The sequence below is a fragment of the Silene latifolia genome, chromosome 2 (assembly GCF_048544455.1).
Source record: "Silene latifolia isolate original U9 population chromosome 2, ASM4854445v1, whole genome shotgun sequence".
Taxonomy (NCBI): domain Eukaryota; kingdom Viridiplantae; phylum Streptophyta; class Magnoliopsida; order Caryophyllales; family Caryophyllaceae; genus Silene; species Silene latifolia.
This window is the reverse complement of record NC_133527.1, coordinates 11,421,184-11,443,144: the sequence shown is the minus strand read 5'-3', so window position 1 is coordinate 11,443,144 and position 21,961 is coordinate 11,421,184. Positions and strand designations below refer to the sequence as shown.

General features: G+C 35.1%; 1 protein-coding gene and 1 pseudogene across 2 annotated transcripts; both read right to left on the bottom strand.

The window, feature by feature from the left end:
* Positions 1-5,689, bottom strand: part of LOC141633900 (heat shock protein 90-5, chloroplastic-like) — a 33,887-nt pseudogene extending 28,198 nt beyond the window's left edge.
* On the bottom strand, positions 280-18,548 carry LOC141642265 (heat shock protein 90-5, chloroplastic-like). 2 transcript variants are annotated; one of them, XR_012543225.1, is made up of 13 exons: positions 18,365-18,546; positions 18,183-18,248; positions 17,973-18,091; positions 17,305-17,405; positions 16,963-17,094; positions 16,681-16,764; positions 16,428-16,569; positions 16,110-16,226; positions 15,792-15,827; positions 15,371-15,475; positions 15,140-15,272; positions 1,625-1,811; positions 280-713 (listed from the first exon to the last, which is right to left on the bottom strand). XR_012543225.1 is itself a non-coding variant. In XM_074451002.1 (12 exons), the coding sequence occupies exons 7-11, from the start codon at positions 16,527-16,529 to the stop codon at positions 15,177-15,179; spliced, it is 456 nt and encodes a 151-aa protein (XP_074307103.1). In that variant the 5' UTR covers positions 16,530-16,569; positions 16,681-16,764; positions 16,963-17,094; positions 17,305-17,405; positions 17,973-18,091; positions 18,183-18,248; positions 18,365-18,548; the 3' UTR covers positions 14,761-14,862; positions 15,140-15,176. The 2 variants fall into 2 exon arrangements, 1 of the variants encoding a protein (XP_074307103.1); XM_074451002.1 differs by lacking the exons at positions 280-713; positions 1,625-1,811 and adding an exon at positions 14,761-14,862 and having other exon boundaries at positions 18,365-18,548.
* Between the last annotated feature and the right edge of the window lie 3,413 nt (positions 18,549-21,961).

Genomic DNA, 21,961 nt, shown 5'->3' with positions numbered 1-21,961 from the left:
GGTTAAACATTTATCAATTACTATCAATAAACGAGTGAATTTGTGTTATACTAGTCGTTGCGCCGCGCCCGGTGAGCCTCAATTTGACAAACATTTGTTATGATTTCCACGGTAATTAGTTTTAGTTAATGTGTGTTTTGCTTTAGATTGTCAGGTGAATTAGTTGACATAGTTGATCTTTACCATTTAACAGATTGAATGACGGCCGTACACAACTAATTTGGGCAGGGTAAATGTTATAGTATAGCGCTGGTGCTAGCACATAGAAGTATCGAAAAGGCATGATAATCGTAGTATTAAACCATCTTGGTAGGATTCAGTTGGGGCAAAGGTAGGAATATATACAATAAGTAAATTATAAGTTAGCTGAGACGCTAGATGCTTATAGCCAAAAAAAGTAGGGTTGTCTATGTTACTAATCTTCCGCTACAATCCGATATGACCTGTTTGCTCTTCCCGCTATTGAAGATACTCGGGGAACTGTCTCAAGAGTACCTAACCCGAAACGTTTTTTGCTTATACTTGAAAGTGTGTACTGGCAACAGATCTGCTTCAAAATTCGTCAAAATAATCCTGGCATATTTGTTATTTAGATTAGATAGATTTTTTGGAGCACCCACTTCAACTCTTGAGTTCTAGAGAGGCATGACTTGTAGGTACAGCTTAGTTGTCTTAAATTTGTTTTCAATATCTTTGAGGTAGGCCCTTTTAGCCTGCATTGAATGAATGTGTATTAATGGTTAGTCGCAGATGGCACAAGGCAGGGAGTCTACCCTATGCATGCACGCTTTAGGTTACAATTCCACTATTCCCAACTTCAAATGGACCAAATATATCACGGGTTTAAATCTCCGTCTCTAACCACCATCCAAGGCCAGATCAAGCCTACTCTAGCTGACTTTAAATCCACTCCCAATCAAATGAAAGGCAATAAGAGAAATTATACATGGCATTTCCGTCACTCATCAGAAAATGTCCGACTTGCCATGAATCTGACTCACCATCAATCTCTAACAAGCCTAATGCTGAATTCAACACTACTCTCAATCACCTACGGAAAGCAGAATCGGGCTTCCAACATTTAATGTTGGCCAAGAAAACTAACGATGGAATTGATGTAAAGTGCTCTTAATTTACCGGGTTATCTAGGAATATCCAATTAAGTGTAAGCCAAAAAACATGGCGATAGCAGCTCCTACCCCTCATCAACGACAATATTGATAATCAGGATAAGGCAAAATCCAAATATCAGAGTACCTAAATCCCATCAAATTGACCAAGTTATCTTCCATGCCATGTTCTCTACTTCATCCTCGTATTGAAATTTACATTTCAGAACCCCTATATAGGGAGTAAACTACTACCCGTGAAAACCATTTCAGAAAGCAGTCTAATTTGAAAATACTAACTATGCTATTTTCCTTCCAAAGTACCTAATATGTTGTCTGATGTCTCCATCATAGTTCGTTAAATGAAGTACACAAACTTGAACTCTATACCAAATTTTCACCGTCAAAATATGAAAAAGAAATATTGTCGAAAGCGTTATAAACCCCTTAGACGAGAACCAAGAAGATGAGCACACAAGCACAACACTAAATCCAAAGAGAATGAGGTAATTCACCTTTGAATCCGTGTAGTTGATTTGACTTGAAACCATCTTGCCCAGAACCATATAACTTAACTTCTGAAGTTCATCTGACCGAAGCGGAGCATTTTATGAAGAAGAAAGCAGTTGGTCGCACATTCAACTCCCTTCTTGATATACCAATAAAAAATGGTCGCACTCTGTAGAAAGTCGAACCAACTACCTGGAATACCAGTAAGAAATAGCACAATAAAATATACAGTACTGAACCGTTCTAGGTCTTACAATACTTAATTATGGATAATAGCAAACAAAGAATGTAGTAAAAAAAAGATGTAAATAACAAACAAAGGTCTGACTATCTAACATTATAAGATTTATTACTCGAGACATTTCTCTTAACTTATCCTCCTCCCCCTCATGTCTTTACCCCTCTTGCTACTACTCCTCCTTCCTCCTCCCCTCCTCATGCCCCTCGTAATCCTCCACTCCTTTAGTCCGCTACAAGAATCAGTGGATTTATACAACTACACAAGGAAGTACCCAATGAGAAAGAATCCATCCCGTCTTCCCCTTCTCCTACCCCTTATTCCTTTTCCCTAGATCTTGTCACGATCTACATCCAAGAAAACGGTCTTCACTTGTTTCTGTGTACTCCCTCCTACCTCCCCCACCCCGCCACACTGCTCCTTCTACAAGTCTTTTGGTGATGGAATTCGAGAATTAAGAAAGCAGTTTTCAAAAATATCATCAACTAAGAGAGCAACTAACAAACGGTTACAACTAAGAAAGTGTCTTGTAAAAAAAAACAAGAAGAAGAAAAAGTTACTGCTGGTAATCCGGGCAACGATTCACCACACTGACAGTGTTGAGTGACTACATTCATTAAGGTAAATTTATAATCTAAATAGAGTTCACAATAGAAATTAAAGAAATTCAGCCAACAAGAATCAAGTCGAACAATACTATAGAAAGGAGGTTAGTTCATTTCTTAATCTAAATGAGCAACTTCTCTAAGAAACAAATTAAAAACAATTCACAGAAAATAAATTCTAAAACATGAAACATTAGAGACCATGTGAATCAGGTGTATAAAATAAGTAAACGATGCCCAAACTCACAACCTTTGTCCACACTACAAATAAAACTGTGCTAAGGTGAGCCGTCACCGAAGATTTAATTAAAAATTTTAATTACTCTACTGCGCCTTGCAATTTTCCACGATATGATCTCATTCTACATTGACATTTAATTTCATCAGCTAGTTCTCTTCTTTATTGTTTATTATCCTTTCCAACAACAAATATCAAGAAATTTATCGAATATAATAACAATTTGATGGCGTTTTTCCTAAAGACAATGAACCATCCATAATACACATCCTCCTTTTTTTCCTTCTAATTAAACCTTAACAATAAAAAACAACCTCAAGCAATTGAATTCATTTTTTACAATGGAAACATGCATTGGCCAGCCAAAAAAATTACATTCTAAAAATTTGGATGAAAATGTGACTTTAAGATCTGGTTAGCCTTTAAAAGTTTTAAATTAACCGTAATTTGGAGATACCTAATTTAAATCGCCAAGTCGTCAACCTCACTATCAATGTCAACCAACTTCGTTTAACCTCCCCGCTCCTTCCGAAACATTCATCGAAATAAATTATCGGAAAATATTTCAAATGTTGTTCAAATTCGACCATAGATTTCAAACTGAAAACACTCAATTAAACATTTATTTTACTCATTACAGTATGAAAACATCCAAGATAAATGTCGGTCATATCCCTCATCAGCATCAGTATCGCAAAAGTTAACAGAAAAAAAAAATCTTTCTTCATGAATCAGAAACATTAAATTGGGATGTTAACAGAAAAAAAAAAAATCTTTCTTCATGAATCAGAAACATTAAATTGGGATGTTAACAGAAAAAAAAAAAAATCTTATTTTTTTTAAAAATGGTTTTTTAACATGTGCCTAAGGGAACATATTAAAGGTACTTAATAGGAAAGTTTAGGAAGAATTCAAGGAAATAAAATAAATTGGCCAGATTAACACGGTGATGGTTAAATTTTGGTCCAAACCGTTATATTTGTGCCATATTCAAAAAAAAAAAAATAGATGATTTCGCATCTCATAAGAATAAACTCAAATATCATCCTAGTTAAATACGAAGGAAGTAAGTAGTCACAAGTTCAAATATATGACTACAACAAGTAGAGTACCAATTTACCGAGACGATTCGTTAGTGTGGTGTAAGGCGGGTTTGCTACTGCAAGCAAACCAGATCCAAATATAGCTACAAGTCTATAACCATATTACAGGACTCGTTTACGATAAACGGGTTTAAGACCACCCTACGCAATTATGCATTTTACTCATTATAGTACGGATTTTACAATTTCGTCCCCGTCATAAATAAATTAGGTTGTTTGTTTAGCTTTGATTAAATACCAATTCTTAATGATCGTCTTAACTTAAGATGGCTCACACGCCCGATTAAAATAGAGGTGTAACTAGGAGGTTGTGAGACTATGAGAGGTCTTAAGTTAAGACGGTCTTATGCGAGTCAAGTCTTTGATTAAATACCAATCATAAAGAATAATTGGGATGAAGGAAGCAAACAAACAATTTTAGGACCAAAATAAACCTAAAGGAAGAGAGCTTAAAACTTAACTCGTATCAAAGCCGTATATGATAATGATAATAGGGTATGAAAGATCTTCGAATAATCCTTTATGAGGACTTGTAAAAAGGCAACTAGCAAGAAACGCAGAGCAAGAGATTCGTAAATTCAAAACGCCTAAAATACTAATTTGAGTAATTATAAGGTAAGACCGTCTTTTTAGTCTCGCCTTTTTAGTTTGTTATTATAAATAAATAACAGTACGCACAAAACCCGAAACGCAGCGATACCCACAACGATTTAGCAACAGTATGCACCTCTTTCAAACATTCCCAACAATATGATAACAACGACCAGTAACATATTACTCACAAACGCAGCGATGCATTCCAATAAAAACCCGAACAATCAACTCTTATTCTCACAAACACTCTCCGAAACGCAGCGATACATTCAAACATTCAAATAATAAACCTGAACCAATCAACTCTAATTCTCACAAACAATCCCTAAGTACCCTATAGCTTATATAATTTCGTTACAATATCGTCTTAATTATCATAAAACTTGACAAACCTGGTATAAACTCATCCCAAACATTAACAACACAAAACCCATAATAATCTCAACCTTAATTTAACAAAAATTGTGGAGTATTCTAAAAAAAACGATTTACCAAACCGAACAAAGCGACAATAGATAAAATACTTACAATTTATAAAAGAGGAATGATCAGGAATCGTGCTGCAAAATCAGTATGAATTGAAAGAGATGAAGGAAAGGAAAAGAAAACAGAGACCGTTGTAGGAATGAGAGGGGAAAATAAGTCAATAACAAGGGTTTTTACCGGAGAAATAAGGAAGTATTTTTCCTTTTTTTTATTTTTATAAGAGTCCAAAGTTGAATCCGAGTTAAAAAGGGAAATCCGACTTTTTAAAATTATCTTTTACTTCCGAATAATTGAATTAAATTTAATTGATATTTATATTTTTCGGAAACTCAAATAAGCTTAATTATAATCACAAATTCTCATTGAATACCGATACTCAAATAAGCTAGGGTCTCACCATCACCTACTTCAACAACCGTCTCCATGCCTTCCGGTCTGCTACCATCACCGTTAAAAATTTTTGCACCAGTTTCTTCAAGTTCTTCATCGGCATCATCGTCAAAATCTTCCCCACCAGTTTCATCAAGTTCTTCACCTTCAAAACTTTCTCCACCAGTTTCTTCAAGTTCTTCCTTAACATCACCCTCACAATTTTCTACATCAGTTTCTTCAATTTCTTCCTTACCATCACCGTCACAATTGCCTCCACTAGTTTCTTCTTTTTTAAAATCACCATCAAAATTTTCTCCGCTACTCGGAGCTTTCTTAGGAGATGCTTCAACTCGGACGGATTCATCAGTTACATTGAGCTCAGGTAGTTTTGCTAAATGTTTTTTGCCATTCTTATGTGCATCAAACACCGTCATTGAAGTAGCACCAACCTGACATATTTCACAAAAATACTGAAACTTTTTCTTTGGCTTAACACTTTTACCACTGGCGGGGCCTTTTGCTTCTCGATTACCCTTTTTGCTAAAACAAGTCCCTTTTGATTTGACAAGAGTGTCGTTAGAGTTTTGGGCAGCTTCATCCGTTTTATTAGTCACAGACAAATTGGCCAAATGTTTTTTTCCTTTCTTATGTGTCCTTTAGAAATTCAATATCGGTATTCAATGATAATTTGTGATTATAATTAAGCTTATTTGAGTTTCCGAAAAATATAATATCAATTTAATTTAATTTAATTATTCGGAAGGAAAAGATAATTTTAAAAAATCGGATTTCCCTTTTTAACTCGGATTCAACTTTGGACTCTTATAAAAATAAAAATAAAAGTAAAAAATAAAAGTAAAAATAGTAAAAACCCTTGTTATTGACTTATTTTCCCTTCTCATTCCTACAACGGTCTCCGTTTTCTTTTCCTTTCCTTCATCTCTTTCAATTCGTACTAATTTTGCAGCACGATTCCTGATAATTCCTCTTTTATAAATTGTAAGTATTTTATCTATTGTCGTTTGGTAAATCGTTTTTTTAGTATACTCCACAATTTTTGTTAAATTAAGGTTGAGATTATTATGGGTTTTGTGTTGTTAATGTTTGGGATGAGTTTATACCAGGTTTGTAACGAAATTATATAAGCTATAGGGTACTTAGGGATTGTTTGTGAGAATTAGAATTGATTGGTTCAGGTTTATTATTTGAATGTATCGCTGCATTTCGAAGAGTGTTTGTGAGAATCAGAGTTGATTGATTCGGGTTTTTATTGGAATGTATCGCTGCGTTTCTGAGTATTATGTTACTGGTCGTTGTTATCATATTGTTGAGATTGTTTGAAAGAGGTGCGTACTGTTGCTAAATCGTTGTGGGTATCGCTGCGTTTCGGGTTTTGTGCGTACTGTTATTTATTTATAATAACAAACTAAAAAGACGGGACTAAAAAGACGATCTTACCTTATAATTACTCAAATTAGTATTTTAGGCGTTTTGAATTTACGAAGCTCTTGCTCTGCGTTTCTTGCTAGTTGCTGTAGTTGCCTTTTTACAAGTCCTCATAAAGGATTATTCGAAGATCTTTCATACCCTATTATCATTATCATATACGGCTTTGTGACGAGTTAAGTTTTAAGCTCTCTCCCTTTAGGTTTATTTTGGTCCTGAAATTGTTTGTTTGCTTCCTTCATCCCAATTACTACCTTTTTTATTCTTTATGATTGGTATTTAATGGACTCGCTTAAGACCGTCTTAACTTAAGACCTCTCACAGTCTCACAACCTCCTAGTTACACCTCTATTTTAATCGGGCGCGTGGGCCATCTTAAGTTAAGCCGGTCTTTAAGAATTGGTATTTAATCAAAGCTAAACAAACAACCTAATTTATTTGACGGGCGATACGTGCATTTTGTACAGTCTTTTTAGCCTACTTTAGCACGTATTTCTATGTACTCTCGTACTGTTTATAGTACATTTTTGCCCCGAATTGGCTACTTTGGTTCGTCTTGTCTATTTTACAGGAATGAACGTAAAAGTAGTGGAATCGTACCATTTTCGTCCTTTTTGCACGCATTTTGAGGAGACGGGAATTCTTGCATTGGGATGCGTAAAGGAACGGTCTACGTAGCAGTCGGTCACGAGTTTGAGCTGTTTTGAAGGAAAAATACTCGATCGAGCTGTTTTATTACTCGATCGAGTGGTTTATATGGCTGAGAATGATCGATCGAGTAGTATTTTACTCGATCAAGAAGAGCTGGAATTAGGAGTTACTCGATCGAGTAACAATCTTGTTCGATCGAGTAGATTATTTGGAGAAATGCTCGATCGAGTGGTTTTGGCTGTCATGGGCTTTAATTAAGTCCGTGAGCTTATTTTAGTAGTTGGACTTATTAGTTTTCTATTTAAACGCATAATAACTAGGTTAATAGCATTAAGTTTTATCTTACTTTTCATCTTTCACAGTAAACACTACGTTGCTTTCTCTCTTTCACTGTAACTTTTGCTTTCGGATTTTCTCGCTCGGATTTGTTTGTTCTTTACGCCGGATTCTTGCGATTGTAATCTTTTTCTCCCTTTCTAATATTAATCTCTCTTTCATTTACTTTAATTACTTGTTTCGCTTCCTTTAATTTTCTGCCCTAATTACTTTTATGCAATTTCATTATTGTTTTATTATGTTTATAGTTAGTTCATTCTTTGTTATTAGTTTTGACAATATTAATAGCATGAGTAGCTAATCTGTTTCATGTTAGGATTAGGGGATCTACGGTAGAAATGTGACGATGTAGTAAATAGGTTAAATGAATTGTTTGTGAGATTCTGTCACCATAGCAATATAACTGTATTTACCGACTTAGTTGAATGCACGCTTCTGAGTCACCTTGAGTCACCTTTAATCTGGTTAAATTTAATTCTGGATCGGAAGATTGGACTAAATAGGCCTGCTATGAACAGTAGACTACCATGACGGGGACGGAAGTTAAGTTAGTGAGAATCTAGGATAGAAAGTGGACCGGAAGGACCTTTTCATATCCGTCTGGCAACAATTTATCTAAGTTATTTATAGTTGAGTCACTGGACTGCCGTAGTGACCGAAATCCTGACATGTCCCCTCTCCATTGATAGTTTATTCTCATTTTCTGCCTTTATCGTTGTTTCCTTATTTCTCTTGCCTTAAAGCTTAGTTTAGAAATCAAATTACAAAACTCCCCTCATTTGTGACCAAATAGACGGTCTCTTACAGATAATCTTGCCTCCCTTACCTCCCTGAGGAGATCGACCTGACTTCCCTAGCTATATAGTTAGTTTAGTTAGTTATTTCGTCTGGCAACAATTTATCTAAGTTATTTATAGTTGAGTCACTGGACTGCCGTAGTGAACCGAAATCCTGACATGTCCCCTCTCCATTAATAGTTTATTCTCATTTTCGGCCTTTATCGCTGTTTCCTTATTTCTCTTGCCTTAAAGCTTAGTTTAGAAATCAAATTACAAAACCCCCCTCATTTGTGACCAAATAGACGGTCTCTTACAGATAATCTTGCCTCCCTTACCTCCCTGAGGAGATCGACCTGACTTCCCTAGCTATATAGTTAGTTTAGTTAGTTATTTTTGATAGGTATACGACAGCCCTGTCAAATTTTGGCGCTGTTGCCGGGGAGGCAATTGCCTTATCTGTTTTTATTTCGTCTATTTCCGTCTCAGGGAATAAGGCAGTTCTTATTTATTTTCTTTCAATGTTGTGTATGCCCACGTCAGACAGGTTAGAGTTAGAGTTAGGTTAGAGTTAGAGTTAGTTTGAGCTGAGAGAGACTGCAAAGAGAATCACGAAATGAAGACTTGACTACTTTCGAACTAGAGCTTGAACATTTCCTATTTATAGAAAATCCATCTTTTAAAGAAGATATCAACCTGTAAAGAACATTGCCAGTCATTCGGAGCCTAAAGCATCATCTATTCCAAAGGGTTTGAATCTCCAGACTCAAAATGGGAATACATTTGACATCCGTCCATCCTATATCAATCTGGTGGAGAGGAATCTCTTTAGGGGTGTGGCAGGTGAAGACCCGAGGAAGCATATGGAGGTCTTTACGGACTACTGTTCTACTATCCCCGCCACAAAGGGGCTAACTCCAGACAAGATTAAAAAGGTGTTATTTCCTTTTTCTTTGACCGACTCAGCCTGGGAGTGGCTGACCAATTTGGACCGCACGGCTGCAGGGATCTGTGCTCTTGCTTTTTATAAGAGGTATTTCCCTCCGCAGCGCGCTGATAAATCAGCTGAGGGGAAAGATAACAAGTTTCAAGCAATTGCCCAGTGAGACATTTTATGAAGCATGATGCCGGTTCAAGAAACTAGTGAGGTCTCTTCCTCATCATGGGTTTGACCAATGGTTTTTATGTAACCAAATTTATAATGGATTATATGACGACCATAGAGCTATTCTAGACGCCTCATCCAATGGATGATTTCAGAAGAACATTGATGACGACAAGGGATGGGGTATCATTGAGGAGATGGCGACCCATTGTGCTGAGTATGGGTACCCAAGGGATGGTATTAGAACGGTTCATTCAGTCGACAAGTTGTGGCTCAGCCAGAAGCCATGAATGCTCGTTTTGATAAATTAGAGCTGCATTCTGCTTGGGAGCCTCAGACGGTTCATTTGCTTACTAGAGGAGAAACCGTCACATGAGAGAGGTGTGGGAGTAACGACGGTCATACTGCTATTGACTGTCTTACAGAAAAGGAACAGGTCCTTGCCTTCCAACAATTCAGGCAAGGAAGAGGTTCCTACTATAATAACACAGGGGCTATCCACCCCAATTTGAAGACAAGTCAAAATGTACTCAATCCTACCCCTCCTCCACAACAGCAGCCGCCGTATGTCCCTCCGCAGAAGGCTCAACAAAGCTTTCAAAAAACCATTTGTCAATTGGTATTGATTTATGATGTGAATTTGCGGTTACTCTTGTTTAAATTCAAATTGACAACCAGGTAAAAAAAACTACAAAGATTACTAAAAATAAACTAATACCTAATTGGAGTACGGCATAGTAAACAGAATGAGTAGTGGAATGACTTTGTTCTTTCCTAAGGTGAATGAAAATCAAAGACGCCGCCTAGAGTCTAAACAGACCGCCCCACAAGAAACCCTAGGAGAATTGTTTCACCTTTTTCTTATTTTCAATTTTGTAATTGTGTTTTTAGCAGCTTATTGATGTTAATGCTTTTCTCTCTAGTCTAAGACTATGATTATGGACAATAAATTTACAAACGTTTATGGTTGTGAACTTTGCATGTCATATTAGATTTCAATTGAATAAGATACCATAGAGAAATTTTTTGCTCCTTATTCATTTGATTTCTCTGTGTGTGAACTTTTTAATACTTGACTATTGAAAGTTGTTGGTGAGAAGTTACTTTGCCTTTGCTTTAGGACTGCATATCTTGAGGCCGCCTCCAGTTTTGCTTGTGTGGGTGCGAGCTAATGTTTCGGTGCGTGCCATACATATCATGATACTTTCTTATGTATTTATTGTATCTTTATTGCTCAATCTTGATTATAATTTTGTTACTATGGTGGTTACCTACTGTTGTATTATGATATTGTACCCATGATGATATAATAGAACCAATCTCAATAGGGGTCAATTGGCGTTAGTTGCTGGTAGGATACTGAGAAAAGGTGTGGAGATTTTATGATTGTGATTTCAGTTGTGCATTGTGCATTTGGAACTGGAGTTAATTGTAAGGTTTGAGTAAAAATCCCATTGTGATCATTGTATTTAGCTTTTGCTGCATTTTACTCTTATAAGCTTTCTTTGTTTTATTTTATTTTTGTCAAATTAGGTATGTTCTGATGTCATATACTGCATAAATTGGACAAAGTCATTGCTTGCTTCATATTAGGTTGTCAAAAAGTCATAAATATACCTGTAGATAGTATAGGTTGGTAAATTTGAATATATTTGACATAGAACAAGATAGTCTGTTGACTCACCCAAATCACATTAGTGTAATATAATAGTACGCTCTAGATCCCCCAGGTCTTTATGTGTTCTGTTTTACGTTTTCGTTCTAGACATGTTTTGTGTCGTGGAGTTTGAGTTTTAAATTTTAGGTTTGTTTTGTCTTGTGGAGAATGTTTAACCTAAAAATTGATTCAAGAGCAATCACAAACATTACGCTGGCACATAGGGAATATATTGATGCCCTTCACGGAGACACGTAGTCTCCACGGGATTGATAATCTACTGTCTTTATCACTTTGGTGGTATCATGTCTTACTTTTTTTTAATCAATTCAATGAAATGTCTCCTATCGGAAACGACTTAGCACTCATTGCATATGAGATTGGAATTTCTCCTATTGAGTACTATGTGCTTAAAAAATTCATAGGAATGAAAGGTATGGAGCACATTGTTTTGCAAATAGCGTTTCAAATAGCCTTTTGGGTTATAAAGCTCGTGTTAGAAACTTGTGATTGTTAGGAAAGGAGATTCGAACATAAGTTTGAACAGTCATAACATTTCGAGATTCTTTGGGCGCTTTTTATGTCATACCACATAATTCAAATGACTAATAACTAATTTAGTTCCCTGAACAGCTTTAATTGGTTTATTAAGCGAATACCCTATCGAGTCGCATTGCCAAACAAGCACCTATACATGGACAATGATCAGGGTTTGGGAATATTTACCTATAGGCCTGAAACCACTATTTTTGGATTTTCACAAGATGGATTAATAGTGTTGATGTCCACGGGGAAGGCTGGATTTGTTTGTGCACTCAACAAGCCTTGGTTTGAGCATCCCTTTACTTGTGTCCAGTGTCGTTCTTTTCGCTCCACCATGGCTACCTCTTTTCGTATTGCTGTTGTTGGAGACATTGTAAGCTTTCTTTTATCTTTCATTGCCATCTGTCTAAGCCATTCTCATTTCATATCTTGTCAATTTCTTAGTTATGTACTATTTTTATTGAAGGTCTCTTATCTGTGATTTAATGTGTACACTGTTCTCTCACTTATTATTTCGTTGATTTTTATGTTGAAGCATGAGGATTGGGAATTAGAGCAAGATTAAAAGGCGCTCAAATGTTTAAAGGTAATACGCCTTTGCTAATTGTTCATCAATCTTTTACAATCTGAGTTATCTGACTATCTAAGATATGTGAATGCGTGAAGATTCACATTGTTTTCTCATTTTTTTTCTCCTTTTTTTGTATGGGTGGGGTGGGGTGGAGTAGGGTAATTGCATTGTAGGACTTGTTTAGTGGTGCCCAATCCAAAATATCAAATAGAGTATTACGATTTAGGCTAATAAGGAACATAAATCATACAAGTAATAATTGGTAAAAGGTTGCTTTAATAATATCCCCAAGAGTTCATAAATGAAATTTATGAATTCCAATTTATCGAACCAAGAGACTAATATGTAGAACACTTGAAGAATTTCCTTTAGAACATGGTTATGTTAAACTTAGAGCTGGCAGAAGCTAACCCGACTTGAGGAACCTGACCCGAACCGAATGAAACCTGTCCCGATAGAACCTGTAAATTGGGAGAATCGGAACTGACCGGACCCGAGGCTAAACTGATAACTAATAGCAGCCTTATTTACTCCAATCCAAACGTGACCGGAGCTGACTTGACCCGTTATCCGATATTGACCTGACTCAACCAAATAGTTGAATGAACTTACCTGGTAATTCTACTCTTGCGAAGCTTTATACCTCAAATGAACTTAACCTGGTAATTCTAGTTGCATTCTAACAAGTAATTATGTTTTCTACAGCCGGAACTGGTGCTTTTTACATGCAAGTCTTTTTAACTTCCTGTTTTTGTATCTTTAAGAACCATTCTTTGATGTTTTGAGAGTTTTGCACTAGATATGGCCTCCCCTTTGTTCATCCATCTAAATTCAATCTCGTCTTTCGGATTATTAGGTGACTTTGGGAATGAGAATTACGAGCTTGTTAGAAGTGTCGTAAAGATAGACATGCCTAAAGCAGCAATACTTGGAAATCATGATTCCTGGGGTACCCAAAAATTCTCCTCAAAGTAAGTTCAACTTCCCAATTGAGTATGATAATTGATAATTTTTTTTATTGAATTATATTAGCTATCGAAGAAATTCATCATGTATTGATGAATTGAATGCAGTCATTCACAAATGATTCACAAATGACTGAAATTTGTGAATGACTGAATTCTCGATAGAAATCCGTATTAGTCTTCACTTGTTTTGTCCATTTGAACTCTCCCTATTGTTGTTTATTTACCAATGATTGTCAAATCTACTGCATAATTCTACTTATTTTTGGCTATTCTGTATGTGCTAGGAAAAACGATGGAGTTCAGCTGGATGCGTACGTTCCTTTACTGTTTAAACTTTCTACCTTAAAATGTTGTGTTATTCCTGCTTGAAAATTGAATACCACCTCCCATGACATTTGAAAGACGTAAATGCTTGATCTATATTTCTGCAGCAATGATGTGATCATAGTGGGTCGTTTGTAAAATAAAATTGCTGTTATTTGAGAGCTTATCTTATATTCTAATACCAAAATTGATGGGAGATTCATGGAGGATGGAGGAAGCCGGTGATGGGTTTTTCTTATTTTTTAATCAAACATTCGATTGGTGGTTTTGCACTTTTACATGTCAGTTATTCTGCTTTTATTTTACTGAAAACTTTCCATCATAAGTGATTATTGGCTCTGCCGCTCTATTGTCTTTAGAAGAATTCTTCTCCATTAATTCCTAGCTGAATAAAACAAAAAATTCAATACTCAGATGCAAACGACAAACCTTAGATATAGTTTAATTCATGAGTTCTAGATTCCGGCATATATTGAAATAGAAGAGGTTATGGTCCTTTTTTGCCTACACTCAGACACTATTAGAAATGGCAAAATTTGATACATTTCGAGTTCATTTCAACCATCCCCAAGCAGAGGTCGCGACCCGATTTTACTCTTAATCCCACTTTATTTATCTTGACCTATTTTCACCTTCCAAGCAGAAACCTTCCAAGCAGAAGGTCACGACCTAGGTCATCAACCCAATCATTTTTCACTTTCCGACCAATTACATCTCTCCACATTATATCACCTTTTCATATATATATTTTTTATTAATTATTAATATTGTCAACCAATCACATATCGCCACCTATAGGTCATGAGTGGGTCAATTTACTCCACCAAAGGTCACAAATTGACCTCTCTCCAAAGGTCACCATAATTTTTTTTGTTAATTGGTGATTAGTGTGACTAAGCAAGGTCATGACATAGCAACATGATCTTGCTTGGGGATGGTTAGAGACGAAAAGTAGTACTGAAGAAAAATGACGAGTGAAATAAAATTTGGACGTGATAATCTAGAAAATTCAGACTTTTGGTGGTACGCTCTATCATGTATCCTGATAAGATAATTGTGAAAAGAAAAATAGAAGAGCAAGGAGTGATTTGGGGGAAAGGAAGATGATGCCTGCAAAGCTTCTCAGCAGAGTTCATTTAGAATCAATCCTATTTACATTTGGCCCGCCTCATTGGTTGATTATCATATTTTCATTGATAGAAGCTTTATATGATTTCTGAATTTATCATTCTGCAATCGCAGCAAGCAAAGCTTCTCAGCAGAGTTATAAACTAGTCTTCCCCACGACGTATAAGAGACGCATAATAGCTAGAAAATAGGAGGTTATAAACTAGTCTTCCCCACTAATTTATCATTCGTAGTTCTACCAATGTGAGAGAATGTCGCACTACATACATGGGAAGAGACCTCAATAAGTCTAGCATCATTGCTTGATAACTACTCCTTGTATAAGACAGTAAAAGTATACAATTGCAACAAACATAGAAACAAATAGAGGGGCACTAACCAGTTCATCATCAAAATCATCTGAAATAAACACGCGTTTAACGTATATTCTTTGTTTTTGGATTTACAACTTCCTCATTATTTATGGGTGCCATTCCAGGAATATAAAGCACACTACGAAACTCCACTTCACCCTGCACAATATCCAACATGCCAAGAGCAAGTCAATTGCCACTTCAATTACAGCTGAAACCTCCTAATGACAGAAGAGAAGTTCCTTCATATCTCATACCTCTGTAGTGAAATGGGTGCACGTAAGAGGATCAAGAAATTCATTGAAGGTCTTCTTGTAGAATTCATAGTACTCATCCTTCTGAACTTCCTTAGAATTTCGCATCTACAGCGCATAGCGAAATGGGAATCATGTCAAACAATGCTCATGTACGCTCAAACTATCCGTGTTACACATGTTACATGAAGAAGTAGAAGAACTTATCACGCATACTAGATACCCAGTAAAAATCGGGTTACACAGGTGTATTTACCCATATAGGCTTTGTCTCATTGGCTAACTCCCAGTCCCAGTATCCAGTATTTCTGAGTGATAGTCTTCATTTTCTTCTTCTTTTCACCCCGGAAGTAAAAAAATCGAAGATGAGAGCCAAGTACCACTTAACTTACAAAAAGTAACTATACTAGAAACAGGCATATACCTCTGGTTTATCTTCTTCTGTTGGTTCTTCTTCCACCTGAAAAGCCGATTAGATAGTGATATATACGTCCTAACGGCTAACTTAATGCTGCCTCATGCAGTGTTTAATACATTTCGGGGAAGAACAACATTCTCGTAAAAGAACTACATTACAGTACAGATGATTCAGTTAAGAGGAACTGCTGACCGGCTGCCAAACCATGCATCAGCATACTAAATTACTAACCTAACTGGGTTTCAAGCAGAAAAGAGTACAATAGTACACTTCAAATAACCATTGCGCAAGAAAAAAGTATTATTTAACCAGTAAAATTATTACCTCAACTGATCTTGATTTTTCTTGCCATGTGTATATAGGGAAGGAAACAAATTGCGAGTAATTCTTCACCAAATTCAGGATCCTTGTAGGCTCTGAGAATTCATATTTGTCATCAGGCTGTAAGGCAAAAGGGAAAAGAGGACTTCAGATGAGAAAGCACCAACGAGCTCTCAGCAAAACTTAAGTTCTGGGGTCTCAAGCTCTATGACACTGACTTCCAACTTGGCAATTTTCAATCATATATTGATCATTCAGGACACCAAGAACTGACCAACGAAAAATAATCATAGCACAAAGAGAATCAAATATTCACTATACCCTTAGATACAAAGTGATTTGTGTCCCTCGCTTTAAAAGCTTCTCAGGATCAGTTTCCTCCCTGATGACATATTTCTTTGTCGCCGATCGCTTCCCAAACATATTGCTTGTCAGACTTTGGGCTTTTGGTAGAAACAACAACCTGGTGAGAGACATATTTAGGGGAGGTTTCCGTTTAATATGATGTCATCTGCTTAAGCTCACTGTTGAAAGTGCCCAGAAAAAAAAAAAAAAGCGTTTAAGGTCTCATTACCCTTTCTGCAACAAGAAATGCGGAGTAAAACCCAACACCAAACTGTCCTATCAAACCGTTGTCAGCGGCAAGATCTTTGTTTTCCTGCACGTGATTAATAATTTTACAGTTGAGATTGTCAAAGGCTCAAAACAACATTATCCTAGGGCCTTCACATTGAAACAGGTTTGTATTTCCTGTATCTTACAATTTAGCTAGCTAAGCACCAAAAAAAAGTGAACCCACAAATTCACATTCAACAAACATCTCAAGATAAAAACTGAAGTAGAAGTTTGCATTAACCTGTGGATCTCGTTAAAGTACTCTAGCATCAACGATCGCTGGTGAATTTCGCAGATCATGTAGCTTACTGTATATGGTGCCCAATGTAGCTAAACCAACCTCGAGAAAATTTGGGGGCGCCAGTCTAGGTACCTGAAGCAAGAAATTGTCCTAAATTAAGTTTAGAAGGGCTGTCGGATAGCCTTTGAGCAGTTGCTTAGAGGAAGAGAAGGTGCTAAAGATAAAAGGCAATGGAAACAACAAAAACTAAAGACACCACAAGTAAAAGTGAAGGTATTCAATACGACAAGCAAGAAAACATACGTAAATATATCCAGAACAGCAACAAGAACCAGTAGTAACCTGTAGGTCTGAGGTGCCGTTTGCAGCGTTCAGGGGAAGTAAATGCAAACCCAGGAAGTGCGTGGAGATGCTGGAAACTGGTTAGTAGACAACCTAGCTACCTGAAAGGTAAGCAAGAAAGTTTCAAAAACTATGTTTAGAAGGGCTGTCAGATAGGCTCTGAGCAGTCGCTGAGAGAAAGAGACCGTGCTAAAGATAAACGGTAATGGAAACAACAAGCCCATCCAACTCTCCCTAAATAAACCAGTTAAAAAGTCAGTGAGACAAGGACCTATACTCTATCAAACCCGTAAATAAGCAAGCTAAATACACATTGAATCCCAAGCCACGCAACCAAAAGCAACAAACACGCTTAAAAGACGGTGAAACCACAAGAAATGAACACATAGATCAATTTGTACAATCACCCAGTAAAGTAAAAGTACCACAAGCAAGTAAAGAAACGATAAGTATGATTGACCAGAAACCAGCACCTATATATGCGTAATCAGACCCCTAAATAACCACACAGTAACATCGGCACATTAAGACAAAAACGAATTTCATATAATTAGCATTAAAAAAAACTTATCTCCCACACATAACAACAAAATGAATAAATAACGAAATCAAACTGAAAATAATCAGTATAAACAACATTTGCTTTCACAAAGGGGATGAGATAATACCTTTGAGAGATTCCCATTAGATTTGCAAGCTTCCTTGAGTAAGCTTGAGAGCTCGATGAGTTATACAACTAACATTAGATATCATCGTCTCAAATCAGGGACCGCGCGATAGCAATGAACTGATGTAAAATATAAACAAAGCATTAAATTTAAACAGTAACAATCCAATTAAGAATAAAAAATAAATTATACAAAGAGTAAGATATATACCTATTATACTCCGTATAAAGAGAGAGGAAAAACGAAGAACTGAAAATCAATGTCATTTTGCAAAACCTGATAATCAAATAGAGTAAAAATCATGAATATTATTATTAGTATACGAGGAACCCTAAAAAACCAGAAAATTGAACCGATGTAAAGATTGATGAAGATGGTATTTGAGAATCCACCATTTTGAGTGAGAGAGATGAGAAGATAAACAACAGTGGATGAGAATTGAAGAAGGTGAAGCTGAGAATAGGATGTGCGGCGCAGTGAGAGGAAGGACTTTGAGCAGCAAAAGCAAATGAAATAAAAGGATGATGAAAGGTAGGGAAGGAAATAGGGTAAAGTTAGAATGGAGGGTGAGATTGAGCGTGAGAGATGAAGGGTCGAGATTTTGAAGCAACTATTCATAGGAACAGTAGCAACAAGTTTGCTCTTTCTAAAGGGTAGGGATATAAAAAGACCGTCTCACATCGTGACAGAGTCTTACACATTAATAATTGTTAAAAATAACACACAAAAATGTAAACCCAAATTGAATCCAAACCCAGAATTCTACAACCACTAGTTTTAGGCCCGTGCAAAAATATGCACGGGTATATTTCGTGTAATAATAATAATAATAATAATAATAATAATAATAATATAATATAATATTTTATAATTATGCCCGTGCAGATAGAATTTTACGGGATTTAATATTTAAAAACTTGAATAAATAAGGTACTAATAAATTTATCATTTGAAAAATTTAAATAGTTTTGAAACTCTTGCATTTACATATAGAAGAACTTTATTTTCAAACTAAAATCAGAAATATTAGAAGAATTAATTAAATGAAGAAAATAATGTACACATATACCGTAAACACAGAAAATGCAAAGAAGGGGAGGAATGTCAATGGCAGTGGGCTCCGGAGCCACAAATGCGATTTTGGTGAATATATTTAACATGGACGAACATGAAAATAAACAACAATATTAGACATGTTAAAATATGACCCGAATTTTTTAGGATCAAACACCCGTAAATCTTGACCCGCGACCCAAAATGACCCTGAATCCGAAATGACCTGTTATTCTAAGGTCGAAAATCGACCAACCCGTTCAACCCGGTGGGTAAAAAATAAATGAAGAATATTATTAAAATATTAATATTTTTATTTTATATTCGAAATAATAAATATAAAATATAGTATATTATTTTTATATTTTTAATTAAAAAATTTATTTAAACGTCAATTTTATATCATTAAATAATAAAATAATTATTAAAATAATGAATATAATAATATTATTAATATTAAATATAATTTAATTTTAAAAAATGTTTTTCGGCTGGAAAATGGTAAACTAAAAGACGTCATAAACTTTTATCTGACCCCTAATTTTAACCCTAATCTGAACCAAGACGCGTATAACCCAACCTGTAAGGCCCGACTCGAGACCCGACCCATTTGACAGGTCTACACGACATTATTGTCCACTATGGTAAAACAAAAAATGCAGAAGTTATAAAGCCCAATCAAACCAAATAAGCCCAAATTAAATTATGGACCAACAATATTACTTATCTAGGAGATTCCTAACCTAGAAGCTCACACTTAGGCCGCCTCATTCCTTCATGACTCCATCTCACCTCATCTCCTCATCTTGTTTTTTTTTTTCCTAAACTCTCTACATCATTTTTTTGGTTTTTGCAATAAAAACTCTCTATACATCCTCAAATCATTTAATCTTTCATCCCTCATATTACTCAATTTAAACAACCTTTTTCATTTCTTCTCATTTAATGCATAAAAAAGCTTTTCGATAGACCAAATTAACAATTCTATTTAAAACTATAGGATCAGAATTGAAGTTTTAAGTTAATTATTAAAGAAAAAAATTAGAAGAAATTCTTGTATGCATGCTTCAAAATTTAAATTGAATTTTTTTTATATTCACTTACATGTATTTTAAAGTGTATATATTTTTTTCAATTTTTATAAACTTTATATCGGTAATTTCAAATTTATTTATTTTTATTGTCGTTCTATATTTTGAAGTTGTTGTAAATATTTTTTTTTTGGGTATTTTGTAAATTTGTTTCCATTGTACTGTATCTACCTCTAATACAGTATAAAGATGCATTTTCATAAATTGTAGATTTACCTAAATTTGGATACTTCATACAATATCTATATTTGAAATAAATTGTCAATTTTTGGGTTTGTAGTGCATTTCATAGATTTAATCTTATTATTATTTTTAATTTCTTTATTTATTTTTATAATAAATAATTGAAATTCTAATATTTTTAATTTCTTTTTTTGTAGCTAATCAATTGGGTCTGATGATAATTGTCTTTTTTTTCAAAAAACATAAAATTACGAAATTGAATTTGTTCACAATAGTAATTGAAGCTAAAATATTTTATACTCTGTTTTTTGTACTAAATCTCATCGATTTAATGATTTTTTAAATTTTTAAATATTTTTAGTTATGTTCATTTAGTAATTTTATAGATCTATTTAATTTTTTTATCTTGTTGTTTAGCACATAAATATGTCAGATTTCCGTTTTTTATACATGTACTATGTTTTAGTTTATGATTTGATGTAAATTAAAACATTTTAATATATGCATAGTGAAATTCTGAAAAGGGGAATGAAAGAGAAATTAAATGTGGGGATTGATTTGAGGAGAGAGACTAATTAATTGTCATATAAATCATGGCGGGGTCCGCATGCAAATTTATCCCTAAATTCAGCAACCAATGAAAAATCACGAAAAAACCTATCTTTTATACTAGGTAGATTTCACCAACAAAAGATCCAAACTTTATCACATAAACAACTTAAATAAAACAATACCAAATTTCCCAAAGAAATCCAATAGCATACAACAAACAAATAACATTTCTAGACACCTTAATATAATGTTGCACTTACTCCGTTCAAATCATTTGTTTAACTTTGATTAAAATACTCGTAAAAAAGCATAAAAAAGTAAACAAATAAACGGAACGAAGACGGTCTAATCGTGGAATTTATAACAAACTAAAACAAACCCACCTCAGCCTGATACTCAAATTTCTCAACAGGGATTTCAGTATCCACTGGTTCAGCAACAGCAACATCACAACGCACTGACAAATTGCTATTATTCAAATTTCTTTGGTTTTTCTTACCAATACTAAATCTTACACAATCTCTTGATACTTTATTTTGAGGGCAAAAATTAGTGCTAAAGTTGAGTTTATTGAAATGGGCATTTTTAAGAGTGAATGAAGAAGAAGAAGGGAGTGAAGTAAGAGAAGGAGATATTATGGTTTTATTTAGAAAGGCGCCATTGAAATGTGGAAACTTGGAAAGAGATAAGTTTAGAGAAGTGGAGTGAAGAGTGAAAAAGGGTTTTAGGTAGAGAGCAGTTGGGAGGTTTTAGAATGACGCAAATTCTCGTTTAAGACGGAAAATATTCGTTTTAAATTTAAAATGGATCAAATAGTTAGACCATTTCAAATGGTATACGATGGATTGATGGTCATGCTTCGGTTATAATATACGGAGTACTCATGCTCTCATGCTTCGGTTATAATATTACTCAATTGTTCAAGTCAATCATTTCATTGGTATATGATGGCACAAAATCTCATTATAGACGGCAACTATTCGTCTATAATTAAACACAGGTCAAGTAACATACTACATTACGCATAAGACAAACAACTACTTGCGTGGTGGGCCCAAAAATGTCACCACTTTAAGGGTATTTAACCCGTCTCTTCCTATAGACGGATAT

Bases quoted from the DNA above. Each gene is read 5' to 3' on its own strand.
- LOC141642265 (XM_074451002.1), bottom strand. From the start codon at position 16,529: ATGTTTGGGAAGCGATCGGCGACAAAGAAATATGTCATCAGGGAGGAA. The intron at 15,476-15,791 runs GTATATGCCTGT...TATGCGCTGTAG, and splicing joins CAGAAGAAGATAAACCAGAG to ATGCGAAATTCTAAGGAAGT. The intron at 15,273-15,370 runs GTATGAGATATG...GATATTGTGCAG, and splicing joins GCACCCATTTCACTACAGAG to GGTGAAGTGGAGTTTCGTAG.